The sequence below is a fragment of the Dromiciops gliroides genome, chromosome 4 (assembly GCF_019393635.1).
Source record: "Dromiciops gliroides isolate mDroGli1 chromosome 4, mDroGli1.pri, whole genome shotgun sequence".
Classification (NCBI taxonomy): Eukaryota; Metazoa; Chordata; class Mammalia; order Microbiotheria; family Microbiotheriidae; genus Dromiciops; species Dromiciops gliroides.
Genome location: NC_057864.1, coordinates 435,849,251 through 435,865,542, shown reverse-complemented (window position 1 = coordinate 435,865,542; position 16,292 = coordinate 435,849,251). Strand labels below are relative to the sequence as shown.

At 43.7% G+C, this 16,292-nt stretch overlaps 1 protein-coding gene across 1 annotated transcript in view; it reads right to left on the bottom strand.

Annotated features, from left to right (window-relative positions):
- The window catches only part of ELAPOR1 (endosome-lysosome associated apoptosis and autophagy regulator 1), a 114,416-nt gene that overhangs the window by 35,453 nt on the left and 62,671 nt on the right, over positions 1 to 16,292 (bottom strand). Inside the window, 4 exon segments of the mRNA XM_043963885.1 lie at positions 5,119 to 5,268; positions 5,364 to 5,469; positions 7,772 to 7,852; positions 8,408 to 8,555. Of these exon segments, the coding sequence (XP_043819820.1) occupies positions 5,119 to 5,268; positions 5,364 to 5,469; positions 7,772 to 7,852; positions 8,408 to 8,555 (485 nt within the window).

The window sequence follows — 16,292 nt, the reverse complement described above, 5'->3', positions numbered from 1 at the left end:
TTGGCTTGAAATTTTCTTGAAATCTGCCACACCCTCTGTATTGCATGCTCACTATGGATCCCTATCTGCTTCCAATTTGTAGGTCCTAGAAGGTATAGACTGCTTCTGTGTAGCTCAGTACAGTGATGCAAAGGCATTGTAATGAGGATGAGAATCTTTTACTACAGCTATGACATAGGTACATGGGCTTACTCTTACTTGGCAGTGTTTGGAGAATCCTTGGCTTCCTTTAAGATTCATTTTCTCGGGGGCAGCTAGATGGCGCAGTGGATAAAGCACTGGCACTGGATCCAGGAGAACCTGAGTTCAAATTCGCCCTCAGACATTTGACACTTACTAGCTGTGTGACCCTGGGCAAGTCACTTAACCCTCATTGCCCCGCAAAAACAAAACAAAAGATTTACTTTCTCGAAAAGGAAAATTTCCTGGAGCCCCTGGCTGCAGATGTCTTCCCTTCTAAGGCTACCTTCCACCTACTCTGGATATATTTTCTATCTACCTACTTAGAGATATGTTTTCTTGTAACATTTCATCAGTTTTGGGACTCCACCTCATCACCACCCTCTGCCTCCCTGATAGGAGGCTACAGCCACGAATTCCAAACCTCCATTTAAGGAACTTAGCTCAGACATCTCCTCCTTTCTCACCTGGCTGCACTACCTTGAGACTCCTGTGATTTCTTCCACTATGTCAGGCACCTTCTCCACCCCCCTTCATAGGCTTTTCAGCTGCCTTCTGTGTGTTGTCTTCCCTTATTAGATTGTAAGCTTCTTGAGGGCAGGGGCTGTCTTTTTCCTACTTGTATCTCTGGCAAGTAACAGTGCCAGGCACATAGTAGGCACTTAATAAAAGTCGATTGATTGTTTTTTCCCTCCTCCCCCATTAGAATCTAAGCTTCTTGAGGACAGGAGCTATTTTCTCCTTTTCTTTGTGTCCCCATACTAAGTACAGTGTCTAGAACAAAATAAGGCTTAATAATGCTTGTTTGCTGATCTAATGCACAGATAAAATATCTCCTTCTCATCATCCCCAGGCAGGAGCTGTTTCCTAAATGTTCCACCCTCCCCCCAACTCCCCTTCCTATATCACCCAAGGCTAGTAGACATGAGCTCTTCTGATTTCGTGTTTTGGGGCTTCCCTCAACAGATTTCCCAGCCCTCCTATGCTCCAGTCTTATTAGCACAGGCAGGGTGAAATTAATGGCAGAGAAGCAGCTGGTGCCTTCTCAGCTCATTAACTAGATTAACAAGCTAGAGGCCCTCTGAAGCAAGAAGGCTAATACAGTCTCTAGAATTCAGCTGATCTGATTCAAAAAGGATTGAGGATGATTTTTGAAAGTGAACTCTTTCCCAGGGCCCTTGAGAGTTAGGAGGGTTTTTTTCTTCTTCTCACTTTTTCTGAGTGCTGGACCAAACAAACCACCTAGTTACCTGCTGGAAAAAAAAATAACATCTGCATGACAAGGAGGGCTTCTTGGGCTTGGCAAATATTTGCTCTGTGCTCCTGGCTTCATAGAAATGCTGCAGCTGTTGACTTGTTGAACTAGCTGTCTGATTTAATCAATGATTAACCCAAATGTCGTGGCACATTTAATTTCCCTGGTCAGAAGGTCTCAGTAAGACACATAAATTGGGTGCCACCAATTTTTTAAAAAGGAGAGAGACTGGATATGGTGTTTAGTAAGGGAAGAGAAAATCGTGTGAGCAGGGCTGGCCCTGGGAAAAACTGGGAAGAGTTTGTCTTTGGCTCTTTAGTCCCCTTTCTGAACCATTTCTTCCTTTTCCCACAGTCTCTCCCTCTTTTAAGGTGCCTCTAGCTACCCCACCAAAGGAAAGCAAAAATGTCAACAAACTCATTAGCCCTAAGACGGTAGGGAGCTCCATCTCTGTGGTATCTGATGACTACAAAGCAAAGAATATACTAATGTAAAATTTCAGGCTTTTGGTTAGATGACCTTTGGGCACCTTCTCTCCCCAATTTTTTTTGGCGAGGCAATGAGGATTAAGTGACTTGCCCAGGGTCACATAGCTAGTCAGTGTCAAGTGTCTGAGGATGGATTTGAACTCAGATCCTCCTGAATACAGGGCTGGTGCTTTATCCACTTCACCACCTAGCTGCCCCCTCTCCCCACATTTTAACAGGTAGGTCCACAATGGCTCTGCTTATATGAAAGGCTAGACTGGGTCAATCACTGGTCTAGGATGATATGTCCTTTGGTTATTTATTTGATACCGATGCTGGCTCAGCATCCTTGAAAAAGTCAAATCTCCTGTAAGCCTCATTTTAATTTCCATAAAATGGATATATTGTTATAAGGATCCAGGAAATCACTAAGTGTGAATCTCCAAGTTTAGAGTGATTCTTAGCTCTGTCTATATCACAATTCCATTCAGCAAGTACTTATGAAGCCTCTACTTTGTCCTGGGCACTTGGGATACAAAGACAAAACAAACAAACAAAAATCCCCAACAGTTCCTGTCCTCAAGTTGCTTAATTAATTCTATCAATTAATTAACAAGCATTTAACAATATCATACCATGTTGTTAAGGGGTAAAATTTCGTGGTCGCCATCTGTTAAGGGGTAAAATTCTAGCTAAACTGTCTAAAATATCTAATGAGTGGTCGCCAATAAATTATAAGCTTTAGCAAGAGTTAGGTTTTTAAGCATTTATTAAGGAGAATAAGAATTTGGTAAAGAGAGAGAGAAAGGCCTAGATTTCCTATCTACTTAAAGGGAGAGCACATTTCTAGCTCCTTCTCCGCCAGCGTCCTCAGAAAAAAGACCGAGATGAGCGCCCAGTCTCTTCCTTCCTCCTCCCACTAGTCTGCGTCACTTCCTGACTCCTGGTCTTGCCCTCAAAGACCTTCCCTTCATGGGCAGAACTCTTCTACAGTAAGTATCCAGCAGGTGGCGTCATTCCAATCGTTACAGTGTGATAAGCATTGTGCTTTGTGCGGGAGGTACAAAGACACAACTGAAATATTCCCTGCCCTCAAAATGTTTCCATTCTAAGGGGGAAACAACATGGACACATACAGGCTCACAGAAAATAAATACGAAATAGATACATGGTAACCCTAGCAGCTGAGATGGGGAAATGTTTCATAATGCAGCAGGCCCTTAACTGAGCTGTACTATTTGATCCAGACAGCATTTAGCATTTAATCCAAGTTGAAACCAGCCAGAGCCACAAAAAATTAGAATCAAAGAATTAAAGGATCATTGCATGTTAGAGCCGGAAGTGACCTTAAGGGTCATATCATGCAATCTCCTCATTTTACAGATGAGGAAATAAGCTCAGAAATTAAGGGGCTCATGTGTGCCCACAGAACTAAGTAAGTGAAAGAACTGGGACTGGAGCCCAGGTCTTTTGGCTTCAAGCCAAATGTTCTTTCAACTACATACTTGTGTTCTAAGTGTAGTTAGTCACTCACTGTATTCACTTAATGCTTTGAGGTGGCTGGAGGGCTCAGCAGATAGAGGGCTGGACCTGGAGTCAGGAAGACCTGAGTTCAAATCCTGCCTCAGACACTTATTAGCTGTGCCACCATGGATGAGACATTCGTCTGCCTCATTTTCCTCAACTGTAAAATGGGGATAATAACACCACCTACCTCTGAGGATCGAATGAGATATTAGCACAGTGCCTGCCACTTTGTAGGTGCTATATAAATATTCCTTTTCCCATCTCCCCATTCTGCTCCTTCTGTCCATTATGATACACTCCATAATCCCAACAGATTGAGAAGACCCAGTTCCAATTCAAAAGATTTACATTTGAGGACTGACTTCACAGTAGGTGGCAGAAGAATGGAATCACGAAATCCTGATCCTCAAACTAACTTGCAAACCCCATTCCCAAAGCTACAAACTGATTTACATCATCCAAACAGACCCGGGAGACTGCCAGAGCCTTGTCATTCAAACCATTGCACAATTGGTGGGCTGGAGAGGGGAGCCTGAGACTGGGAACAACAAAGGCTGTCATTGATGGAGGCACAGGAGGAAACAGAATAAGAAATCCAAGTGGAAAAACAGGAATTTAGACATACAGAGAGAAAACCGTTTGTTTGCCAGCCCTAAGACATTCCTATTCTTGCCTAAAGTTACATTAAGCTGGCCAGACCTCCATAATGAATAAGACTTTCATTTTATCAATAGCAAGAAAATAAACATTAGGTCAATTTCCATTCTTAACTGAGCAAACACTCTAATGGCTGATTTGTGGATATGGATTTGTAGGGGAATGTGGGGGTGTGCTTGACATAGCTTCTGGGACTACAGATCTTTGTATATCTGTTTGCCGGGTGTGAATTTGGCTGCGTGAGGGAGAAAAATAAGGCAAATATTATGAGTGGGAAGGGGTTCACTCTCCCCCTTTCCAAACCAATCAATTTCTTTCAGGTCTAGTGTTGAAGACTTTGGAGGCAAGGCCTGAACAGTAGAGAGATATTGGAAACCCTTTTCTCTTCTCTGTGTCAGTCCTTTGTCCTCTGTCCTTCTCTCCTCCCCCACACCTCTTTAGAAATTCAGGGGCCATCCTGACCTCTGGCTACACTGAACAGAACTTTTTCCTCCCCTGCAGGCAGTGTTTCTCAAATTGAGGTCTAGGGATGGGGGAGTTATCCGGAGGTCATGAAAAGAAGCCATTTTTAGCTGTCCCACCTTTCCTTTCAAATAAATATAGGGGTGGGATTCTGGTTCGATTTTTGTTTTTGGAAAAGTTTAGTGGGGCATAATAATGGCAACTCTCATTGGAAAAGCACTTTTCAGGGGCAGCTAGGTGGCACAGTGGATAAAGCACAGGCCCTGGACTGAGGAGGACCTGAGTTCAAATTCAGTTTCCAACACTTGACACTTACTAGCTGTGTGACCCTGGGCAAGTCACTTAACCCTAATTGCCCCACAAATAAAATATAAAAAAATTTTTTAAATGAAAAAGCACTTTTCAAGCTAGAAAACTCAGTCTAGATATTGCTTCTTTGGAGTTGTAGGAAACCACTAGGATTGACCATTTACAGGTCTGGCCAAGAGAATGGCTATTTCCCCTTTCTCTCCATGGCATGTCCTTGGGTTTGGTGGTAGCTCCAACTCCCTTAGCCTTTAGAAACATCACCTGAGTATTTGTCGGGGTCACACTTGTGGCAGGAGGTTTCTTCCTTATTGGAGTAAGAGTTTGCTGGGCAAAGCTTGCAGGTAGAGGAGCCCTCCTTGGCAGCATAGGTACCGGGTTTGCAGGGGAAGCATTCTGAAGTGTAGGCCACCCCTGTGGAGAAAGAACACAGTGTGGGTACAGAGTTGGACTCGGCTTGGCACTGAGAAGCCAACGGGATGCTTGAATCTGAACCCCACATTCTGTACCTGTGATGGCTATATTCCTCACCAGCACGGGCTTACGGACTTTGGACCAGACAGAGAAGGCTGTGGTTCTCCAATACAGAACGTTGTTGCCACGATTTAACTCCACCTGAAGACATGAGTATAAGGGGTCATTCCCCAGAACAGGTAGCCAAGAGCACACCAAAGATTCTACCTCCTATCTCCTGACCCCCCCTCCCCCTCTAAGCCCCTTAAACCACAGTCTCTCCTCCTCTCTCTCCTATCCCAACAGTCAGTCAGTCAATCAATAAGCATTTAGTAAGCACCTACTATGTGCCAGGCACTGGGGATACAATGACAAAAGGGAAACCAGCCCTTGTCTTCCATCAAGGAAAACAACAGACACACATTTATGAAACGCTTTCAAACCAGATACAAGGTAACCTTGAGGGAGAAGTCTCCAAGGAGAAAGAGCATATATAAAGGTAGGGAGATAGAGAATCATGGAGGGTCATCTGTGAGGAACAGCAAGACTACCTCTTTGACTGTGCAGTACATAGAGGGAGGGGAGGACAGGCTGAAGGGGGTCAGGTTGTGAAAAATTCCAAATGCCAATCAGAGTTTGTGTTTGATCCCAAGGCTAATAGAATTTATTTAAAAAGAATTTTTTTTTGTTTTTGTGGGGCAATGAGGGTTAAGTGACTTGCTCAGGGTCACACAGCTAGTAAGTATCAAGTGTCTGAGCTCATATTTGAACTCAGGTCCTCCTGAATCCAAGACCAGTGCTTTATCCACTGCGCCACCTAGCTGTCCCCTGCTAATAGAATTTATCGAAGAGGGGGATAGCACCAGTCAGAGCTGCACTTTAGGAAAATCACTCTGGAAGCCATGTTGTTGTTCATCCTTTGTTCTTGAAGAGTATAGATGATATCACAGGCAATGTTTTGACTTGCAGGTGAATTGGATTTGAGTGAGACAGAGCTGAGCAAAGTCGTCAGCCTTACTCTCTCCTCCAGTTACTAAAGTCCAACAGCAGGACAAAAGTCAAGACCATGATGGCCAGGGATGCAGTTGATCACCTTTCTAAATTAAGTTCTTTCCCAGGGCTCAGTTTGTATGAGGCAATGCCCATTCTGTGTCTTCTGAGGGTAGTTGTGTGGAAGGTGGATTGGAGTGGGGACAGAGGAACAGGGAGGCCTCAACAGAGACACCAATTAGGAGGTTATTGCATAGGACCCAGTGAACAATGATGAGGGCCTGTTGTTCTTATTTGTCCTACTAGGACAGTGGCTATATGAGTGGAGAGAAGGGGATGTATGCAAGAGATGGCATGGAGGTAAAAATGACAAGGTTCACAGGAGCCAAGGATGACACTAAGGGATAGAAGGTGCCTCTGAAAGAGAAAGGAAAATTTGGAAAAGGGGGTGGGCAATGGTGAGTGCTGTTTTGGCTCTGTTAAGTTTGAGATGCCTATAGAATATTCAGATTTCAATGTCTAATGAGCATTTGATTAGGTGGGACTGGAGCTGGGGGTGGGGAAGGGAGGAGGGAGAGAAAGGGAGGGAGAGAGAGAAGGAAAAGGGGAAGGAGAGGGAAGAAGGGAGGGAGAGAGACAGAGACAGAGACAGAGACAGAGACAGTGATAGAGACTAGGGCTGGATATTCTCTGCATAGAGAAGTGAAGAAAGAGAGAAAAGACATCCTGAACAGGAGCCTTGGGGTACATTTACCTAGTATCCTCCCCCTTTCCCCGTTCACTCAAAGATTTAGAGGTGGGAGGAACCTTATCTATTACCTAGTCCAAAGCCCTTCTTTTATATATATAGAAGTGAAAGCTGAAGCCCAGACAGAAGATGCAACTTGGCCAAGACCACACAGATAAGAAATCTTGCACTTCCTTCCCAATTCTCCTCTCCTACCAGACCTCCTTCACCACCACTGCTCCCTCTACCTCTCCCACTGTGATTCCAGCCACATTGTCCATGGACACCCCTTTGGGGTGACTCCATTCCCTCATTCCCACCCGTGCCTCCACAGGCCTAGTATCTGGAAAATCAGCATTTAGAGATGGGAAATGTCCTGATCAAACCCATATGGGTGGGAGGGTCTCACTCTTGTGCATCAGTCTCAGGGGAAAAAGAACATGATCTTTTTTCCTTCAGACCCACTGTCCTCCAATACTCCAGTAACTTTTTTTTTTTTTTTTTAGTGAGGCAATTGGGGTTGTGACTTGCCCAGGGTCACACAACTAGTAAGTGTCAAGGGTCTGAGGACGGATTTGAACTCAGATCCTCCTGACTCCAGGGCCGGTGCTCTAGCCACTGCGCCACCAAGCTGCCCCGTCCAGTAACTTTTGAATGGAGACACAGACTAGTGGGGAGCACGGTTGGGAGGAAAGGCTTTTGTTTTTGTTTTTCTGTGCCCAGAAAGAAGGCCGGTGTCATACTTACGCTGTGGTATTCCCACCCCTTTTCTGTAGTTTTCATCCACCTAGAGTCTTCTATGTTAGGTTGGCACTGATCATTCTGAACCTGGGACAGAAGGAAGTAGGAAATCAGGGCTCAAGTTCCCTAGGGAATGAATGCATTCATTCTTTAACCCAGAGGATACTAGTTCCCAAATCTTAATGCACCTCTCCATGGTCTTTTTGATAGGGAATGAGTTACCAATTTACTTGAGAATAACTTGATCTGAAAGTGGAAATCAGGAACTCTTTGCTCCTTATAACACTGAGACTTCAAGGTCCTATAGTAAGTCTATAGTCTCATTGAAAAAAAAAATTAAGAGCTACTAATGTAATTTACATATGATTTGCATATCAGCCCAAATCAAAACACTGAGAAACCTCCCAGGCTCTGCTTCCCTTCCCACCCACCCACCCCATCTCGTCCATGTTGTCTTTCAGCTTTGGGACTTTTTCCCAGGCTACTAGAGTCTTTGGGGTTGGCCCTCATAATCCTCCCTAGCCCTCGTGGCATTAAACTGAAAGAGTCCCACAAAGTCTTCAGTGCCTACACAGCTGTTCCCTGGTGGTTCCTAACAGATCCGCTTGACAAGCCCAGCAACCCCTCTGGCTGAGAGCTTACAAAAAACTCAAAGATGATGCCGGTGTCCGGGTATAAATATTCAAATGACACAGTGCCTGACTGTTTTAGGTTGACAGCATATATCAGTGTGGCCGTGCATTCATCTGTGTTCGAGGCGATGTAGTCACCCAAGGGAACCCAGGTTGACCTGTGTGGAGAAAGAAGCCAAAAATCACTGGAGGGAGGCTCTCCATACCTGCCGGACACTGGGAGGAGAGGATTCCCAAAGCCTTGGACAAGTACTCTGGGGGATTTCAAAACCAACAACTAGGAAGACTTTTTCATAGAATTAAAAAGGACATAAAAATAGTCTAGAGCACTTACATGAAATGATGCATAGCAAAGTGAACGGAAGCAGGGGAATGTCGTACACAGTAACAATAGTATGAAGAATTGTGAATGATTTAGCTATTCTCAGCAATACAATGATCCCTGCCTCCAGAGAAAGAACTGATATTGATTGAATACAGACTGAAACATGCTATTTTCACCTTCTTTCATTTTATTTCTTTTGAGTCTTCTTGTACAAAATGACTAATATGGAAATGTTTCACATAATTGCACATATATAACCTGCATCTGATTGCTTACTGTCTCAGGGTGGGGGTAGGCGGGAAAGAGAGAGGGATAGCATTTGGAACTCAAAACTTTAAATAAAAATGTTAAAAAAAATTGAAGAGAAAAAAGAAATAGTCTAGAGGTAGACCAACCCTATCATTTTATAAATTGAGGGAACTGAAGCTCAAAAGTGAAAATCTAAACTTGAAAATAAAAAATCTTATTGCAGGACATTGGAGAGGCCTAAGGAAGTTAGAGGATGTAAAAATAGTAAAAATAGAAAGCTCATCTTAAAAACCTGATGTGATTTTCAAACATTCATTTATTCATAACCTCAAAGAATTACAGAATTGTGTGAAGTGAGGTATCCCTGCAGTGCTCTACTGAGTGCTAACTAGCGATTCTTGTGCCCAGGGCAAACAACATGAAATCTGTCCTCCAATGGATTTTTTAAAAGACAGGTTCAGTTGAGACTGAGTGGAGACTTTGGAGAGAGACCTTGGGCTACAAGGCTTCATGGGGGAAGAGATCCCGGAATAGTGCTCTATAGAGGGAAGTCAGAGATGCTAGAACACCAAATGACAGCTCCTGGGACAGATACCATGGAGGAGGGAAACAGAGTCGGGGAGGAACTTACCTGAGATACAGACACGAGGTGGAGGTGAGAGGGAGAAGTGGGCCATTTGGCAGCTTTCTATTTCAACCAATTATTCTTGCTTACTAGATACTAGGGGAAGCTAGGTGGCACAGTGGATAGAGTGCCAGCCTTGAAATCAGAAAGATTCATCTTCCTGAGGTCAAATCTGGCCTCAGATACTTCCTAGCTGTGTGACCCTGGGCAAGTCACTTCACCCCATTTGCCTCAGTTTCCTCATCTGTCAAATGAGCTAGAGAAGGAAATGGCAAAACCAATCTAGTGTCTTTGACAAGAAAACCCCAGATGGGATCGCAGACACAACTGAAAACCACTGAAACTACCAACTTGAAACCTTTATCCATCCATCCATTCACTCAACAAGTATTTATTAAGCACTATTATGTGCCAGGCTAAGCTTTGGAAATATAAAAAAAAAAAGGCAGAAATACTGACCTCCAAGGGCTCACATTCTAACGGGGAAGACAATATACAATTATGCAAATACAAGAGATATACAGTGTAATGGAAGGTAATATCAGAGGAAAGGAACTTGGTGGTGTGGGGACCAATTTTTAATTGGGGAGTGTTAGCTAAGAGGCTCACCACAATATTGGGGCAAGGAAGGAGACCGGCAGCCTCCCTCGAAACAGAACAGGATTTATTTTAACAAGAACAAACTTTAAAAAAAACAACACAAACAGGATCAGTAGGATCAAGGGAAAGGAAATAAAATGGGGGAAGGGAAATTATACAACCCGAAAAGATACCACCGCCCAGGAGCAGAACTCTGGTCGCCTTCCAGGGTCCAGCTAGAATGCCCAATTCTCCTCCCCTCATCCCAGAAAAACCACACACAGCCCCAGCCAATGGAATGGCCGCTCTGACAGTCAAATGACTGCCCTCACTAGGCTTCCAATCATTATAATTTTGCCAGGCCCATGTAGGCGTCAGCAAGTGGTGATGACGTGAGGTGCCAGCGCCATGGCATCGGCTACAACCAGTGGGTGGAGCACCGTGCGGTTTGCGGAGCCCCAGGCCAGTGCACGCTGAGGCATACAAACCTCAAATAACAATTCATTCTTTACAGTGGGAAAGACTTTGTGTAGGAGATGGTGGTGTTATTGTTGTTGTTTGTCCTTCCTTCTCTAAGAGGATCGACCATGACATCGGGGTGACGTCATGACTTGCAGTGAATTGGATTTAAGTGAGGAAGGGCTGTGCAAGGTCACCAACCTGATTTCCTCCTCCAAAGCCATCTGGGTCCAGTGGCAAAATATATATCAGGATGACTGGAGATGGCCCTGGATGTTGTTGTTTTTTTAAAAGGCAATTGGGGTTGTGACTTGCTCTGGGTCACACAGCTAGTAAGTATCTGAGGTGAGATTTGAATTCAGGTCCTCCCAACTTCAGGGCTAGTGTTCTATCCACTTTGTCACCTAGCTGCCCCATTGGTGGTGATATAAGGGAGCTTTGAAGGGGTTAGGTTAAGAGGTCAAGGTGAGAAGGAAGTGCATTCCAGGCATGGGCAAAGGCTGGTGGAGAGGAGATAGAATGGTGGTTATGTGGAGTGTGTGAAGGAGGGTGATGTGAAATACGCCAGGAAAGGGAGGCTAGAGCCAGGTTGTAAAGGATTTTAAATGCCAAACAGATGATTTTGTGTTTTACCCTGGAGACAATCCCCTGAAGAGTGCCCCCCTTGCCTTTCCCACGACATGCCACAGAATGTGGCAGTGCTCCTCATTAAGTGGAAATCCTTTCAATTCCCCAAAGCTGATCTCATCATTAACCTAAATGGCATTGATTTCTCCTGTTCTGAAAAAGACAAAACTTGCCACCCAGCACCAGCTATAAATAACCTCTGAGGTTTGATGAATTATTAAATTGATGCCAAAAGTAGGTTACATTTGCAAATTGTATATAAACAGCTTTGATTTTGTCAGGTCTCGGTGTCCCCGATCGAGAAGAGAAGCTTCATGGACAAAAGCACTTCCAGGTCCAGACCCAGATCTATGAAAAGAAGGGTCACAAGTGGATTTATTCCACAAGTGGAATTCCATGATGGCCTTGGGAATCCAAGGCACATTCATAAGAAGAGATGGTACACAATATAGAAAGAATCTAGTCATCATTAACCCGAGCTTCATCATACTAGTAAAGAGAAAGGAGAAATAACTCAGCCTAGTTCAGGGGGTTTCCAGATGTTGGGCTCCCCGAGGCAGCGAAGTACAGTAGAAAGAGGACTGGATGAGGAATCAGAGGAGCTGGGTTCAAATCTACTTGTGTGACCTTGGGCAAGTCACTTCCTTTCCTATGCATCTCACTGTCCTCAGGGGCTTGGACTAGATGACCTCTAAAGTCCTTCCAGACCTAGGTCAATGATTATCCTCTGATCCCTTCATTGGTATTTGTAGACTTTTCCTTTCCTCATTTTCTTCAGCCCTTTCTTCTTCCTTTCCCTTGACCACATCATCTGTTTCTTATTCCCTGGTCCCTGATCCCCATTTTTTACCTATATCAGGTCCAACCGAGGATCATGTGAAATCTCAGGACCCCACTCTGGGAAATGCCAATCAAATAAATTACACAACAGAACCAGAAAACCACATTTCTGTGCATTAGTTCCAACTGGGTCACTGCCTTGCTGTGGGATCTTGGGCAAGTCACCAAACCTTCATGAGCCTCCATTTCTCACTCTTCCTAATAGGAAGTAAAAAATCCCTGTTCTTAAAGCATGGGAAAACAATGAATGAAACCAGTCTCTGAAGCCTTCTGAACTTCTAGAAGAAAGGCACTGTAGGGATGTAAGATGTTATATTATCCTACATCCTGCTCCACTGAACTGAACTGGGAGAGGATCTTTGAAATCTATCTCAGGGCTCTCTCTAGAGAGCTGAGAAAACCTTTTTGTACACAGGAAGTGAATTGATCATATGGGCTGAGCCTGCATCTTGTTCTGACCAAATTACATTCTCCATTAGGACTTCAATAGTGGTTGTCTTAACCCCATATAGTCTGTCTCCTCTTCTAGTTTTTCTTGTCTCAGTTTCCCCCATCCCCCAGGAAACCTGTTGTCATGCTAATGCCCACAGAGCATGAAAATGAATGCTGAGGTAAGTCGAATTTCTCTATTAAATGTCCATTCTGTTTAACAGAGACAGACTAAATGGGGCTTCTAGGAGATGTAACTTAAGAAATTTGAGGAGCCTCTCTTCTTTTCCAGCTTCAAGACCTGATCAAATGATTCACTTGTATAAAAGCATTAGTTTGGTAGTACTTAAAAGGAAATGTTCATTTGCTTTCTTTCTTCATCAACAACATTTTTTTCAAAGTCAACAGGGTTTAACAAAGCATAATGTATAATGACTTATCTATCTTTAGTATCCCTCACGATGCCTATGCTTAGTGCCTGGTACATAATAAATTCTAAGTAAATATTTGTTGAATGAATGAACAAACATTCAAAGATATGATAGCAATGGACCAGCGTCTCCAATAAGCAATGCTATTTTGTTATCTCCTTGGCTTCTTAGCAAAGATCTCTTTAGCTGAGAGATTTTCTAACCTTCAGGCCACAATAGACTTTGGCAACCACTAAGTAGTGTTCAACCCATCTTATGTCCCCAAGAGCTCCACCATCTAGGTTGGTTGAACTATACTTATGAGTTAACACCAGGCACCAAGGAGAAAGCCCGACCCTTTGCATAGCTCACTATGTTTCTTCTATGTAGCAGCAATAAGGTTATATGGCTGACTTTAGTGAGATCTATCTCCACAACATTTTTTTTCTAATACTTCATTGTATTAAGGAAGTAACCCTGGGTCCTTGAAGGAATGCCAATGGAGTGGAAGCTCTATTGAGTCATAGGACTGTAACGATTAGAATGACGCCACCTGCTGGAGACTTACTGTAGGAAAGCTCCACCATGAGAAGAATGCATCTGAGGGCAAGCCATGTGGCTTTTCTTTGGCATAAGGAAGTGATGTTTGCTTGTGGGAGGAAGAAGGGGCGAGGCTGGCTCTCTCACTCTCTTTCATGAGGACTCTTGTGGAGACTGGAGCTAAAATGTGCTCCCTGAGATAGATAGATGTAGGCATCTAGGCCTCTTTCTTTCTCTTCACCAAATTCTTATTCTCCTTAATAAATACCTAAAAGTCCAAACTCTTGTTAAAGCTTACAATTTATTGGCGACCACTCATTAGATTTTAGATAGTATAGCTAGAATTTTAGCCCTTACAGGACCATAGATTTAGAACCGAAAGAGACCTCACAGGTCATCAAGTCTAACCCTCTGGGGCAGCTAGGTGGTGCAGTGGATAGAGCACCAGCCCTGGATTCAGGAGGACCTGAGTTCAAATCCGGCCTCAGACACTTAACACTTACTAGCTGTGTGACCCTGGGCAAGTCACTTAACCCCAATTGCCTCACCAAAAAAAAAAAAAAAGAAAGAAAGGAAAAAAAGTCTAACCCTCTCATTTTACAAATGAGGCAACTGACACACACAGAGATTAAGTAGTAACCCTATTAATAATAATAATAGGCAATATTCACACATAGTGTTATGGTTTAAATCTGGCCTTGGAACCTTACTTAGCTATGTGACCCTGGGCAAGTCACTTAACCTTGTTTGCCTCAATTTCCTCATGTGTCAAATGATCTGGCAAAAGAAATGGCAAACCACATCAATATTTTTGCCAAGAAAATCCCAAATGGGGTCATGAAGAGTCAGATATGACTGAAACAACTGAACAACCACCACCACCACAATAATATATAGTGGTTTAGGGTTTACAGAGCACTTTACAAATATTATCTCCTTTTATCCTAAAAATAACCCTGGGAGGTAGGTGCTATTATTATTTTACAGATGAGGAAACTGAGGTAAACAGGTTAAGTGAGTAGCCCGGGATTACCCAGCTAGTAAGTGTCTGAGGCCTGGGTTTAGGGTCCCTGACTCTAGGTCTGGCATTCTATTCCCTGTGCCCCCAGCTACACAGATTAGTATTTCCCTAAGGTGGGATCTAATACTGTGTCTTCTAGACTCTAACACTTTCTCTACCATGCCATCCTGCCTCTTCAAGATCCTCTTCAAGAACCAAGCTGGCAGGGGCAACTAGGTGGCACAGTGGATAAAGCACTGGCCCTGGATTCAGAAGGACCTGAGTTCAAATCTGGCCTCAAACACTTGACACTTACTAGCTGTGTGACCTTAGGCAAGTCACTTAACCCTCATTGCCCTGCCAAAAAAACAAAAACAAAACAAAAAAAGAACCCAGCTGGAAAGTTGGTGTTTGGTGCTGGACTAGCAGGTCAAGTTTCCAAGCACTGGTCTAATGTAGACTAATCACCAAGTTGGCCATGGGTGGGTGACAAATTTTTGAACTCAAAAGACTCATGGATAATCTTCCAAGGTCCAGAGGGGTCCCATATGTTTCACAGAATCTCAGAGTTGGAAGGGACCATGAAGTCATCTCATCTGACCCAGACCTGAACAAGTACCTTCTCTTCAACATTGCTGACAAGTGGTCAATGGGTTTCTTCTTGAAGACCACCCTTAGATGAAAAGGAATCTCCCACTTCCTCCGGATGCAGGCCATTCCACTTCTTAAAAACTCCAGTAGTTGGGAAGCTTGTCCTTACCCGGAACCTAAGTCTGTCCCCTCTGCAAATCCCTAGTTCTGTTCTCTGGGGCCAAGCCTAATGGGAACAAGTCTCATCCCTCTTCCATAAACATGGCGGCCCTTCTCACTGTTTAAGACCGTGATTATGTCCCATCTCCTCTTCTCTGGTCCAAGCATCCTCAGTTCTTTCAACCCATTCTTATGCGGCATGACCCCAAAACCCTCATCACCTCTACTTGGCTTCCTCTGGAAAATTACTAGCCTATCAGTGCATTCCTAAAATGGGTATCTACAACAGAACTTAGTCCTCCAAAGGTCGTCTGACCAGGACACAGTACCACCAGACTTTCACACTTCCCTGTTTCTAGGTACCATGGGTCTCAATACAGTTTAAGCTTACATTAGCTTTTTTTTTTTTTTTTAAACTGCCATATTCAGGGCAGCTAGGTGGCGCAGTGGATAGAGCACCAGCCCTGGAGTCAGGAGTACCTGAGTTCAAATCTGGCCTCAAACACTTGACACTTACTAGTTGTGTGACCCTGAGCAAGTCACTTAACCCCAATTGCCTCACTTAAAAAAACCAAAAAACTGCCTTATTCATTGACTCACATTGGCCACTAAAGCCCCCCAGATCTTTCCCAGATGAACCACTATCTAGCTATGCCTCTTCCATATCCTATTTGTGAAACTGATTTTTCAAATTCCTTGCTTCCTTCAAGACAGCTCAAACATCACCTTTGACATGATGCCTTTCTGGATCCCCCAGACTACTAGCACTCTCCCTCACCAACTCCCTTGCAGTTATATTGTATTTATGCTGTAGCTATTTATTTTGAATATGCTCATATGTGTACACATCTCCCCTAACAGAATGTAAATTCTTTCAGAGTAGGGATTGCTTCATTTTTTCTCCGTTTCCCTTGTTCCTACCAGTGACAGACACAAACTAGGAGTTTAGTAAGTGCCTTTGATGGAACACAAATGAAGCCACACTTAATTTAAATGTATCAGCCTTAATCCAGAGAGAGATATGGCTGAGTTGCAGGATCCATCAAAGTATTAGAAATTTGA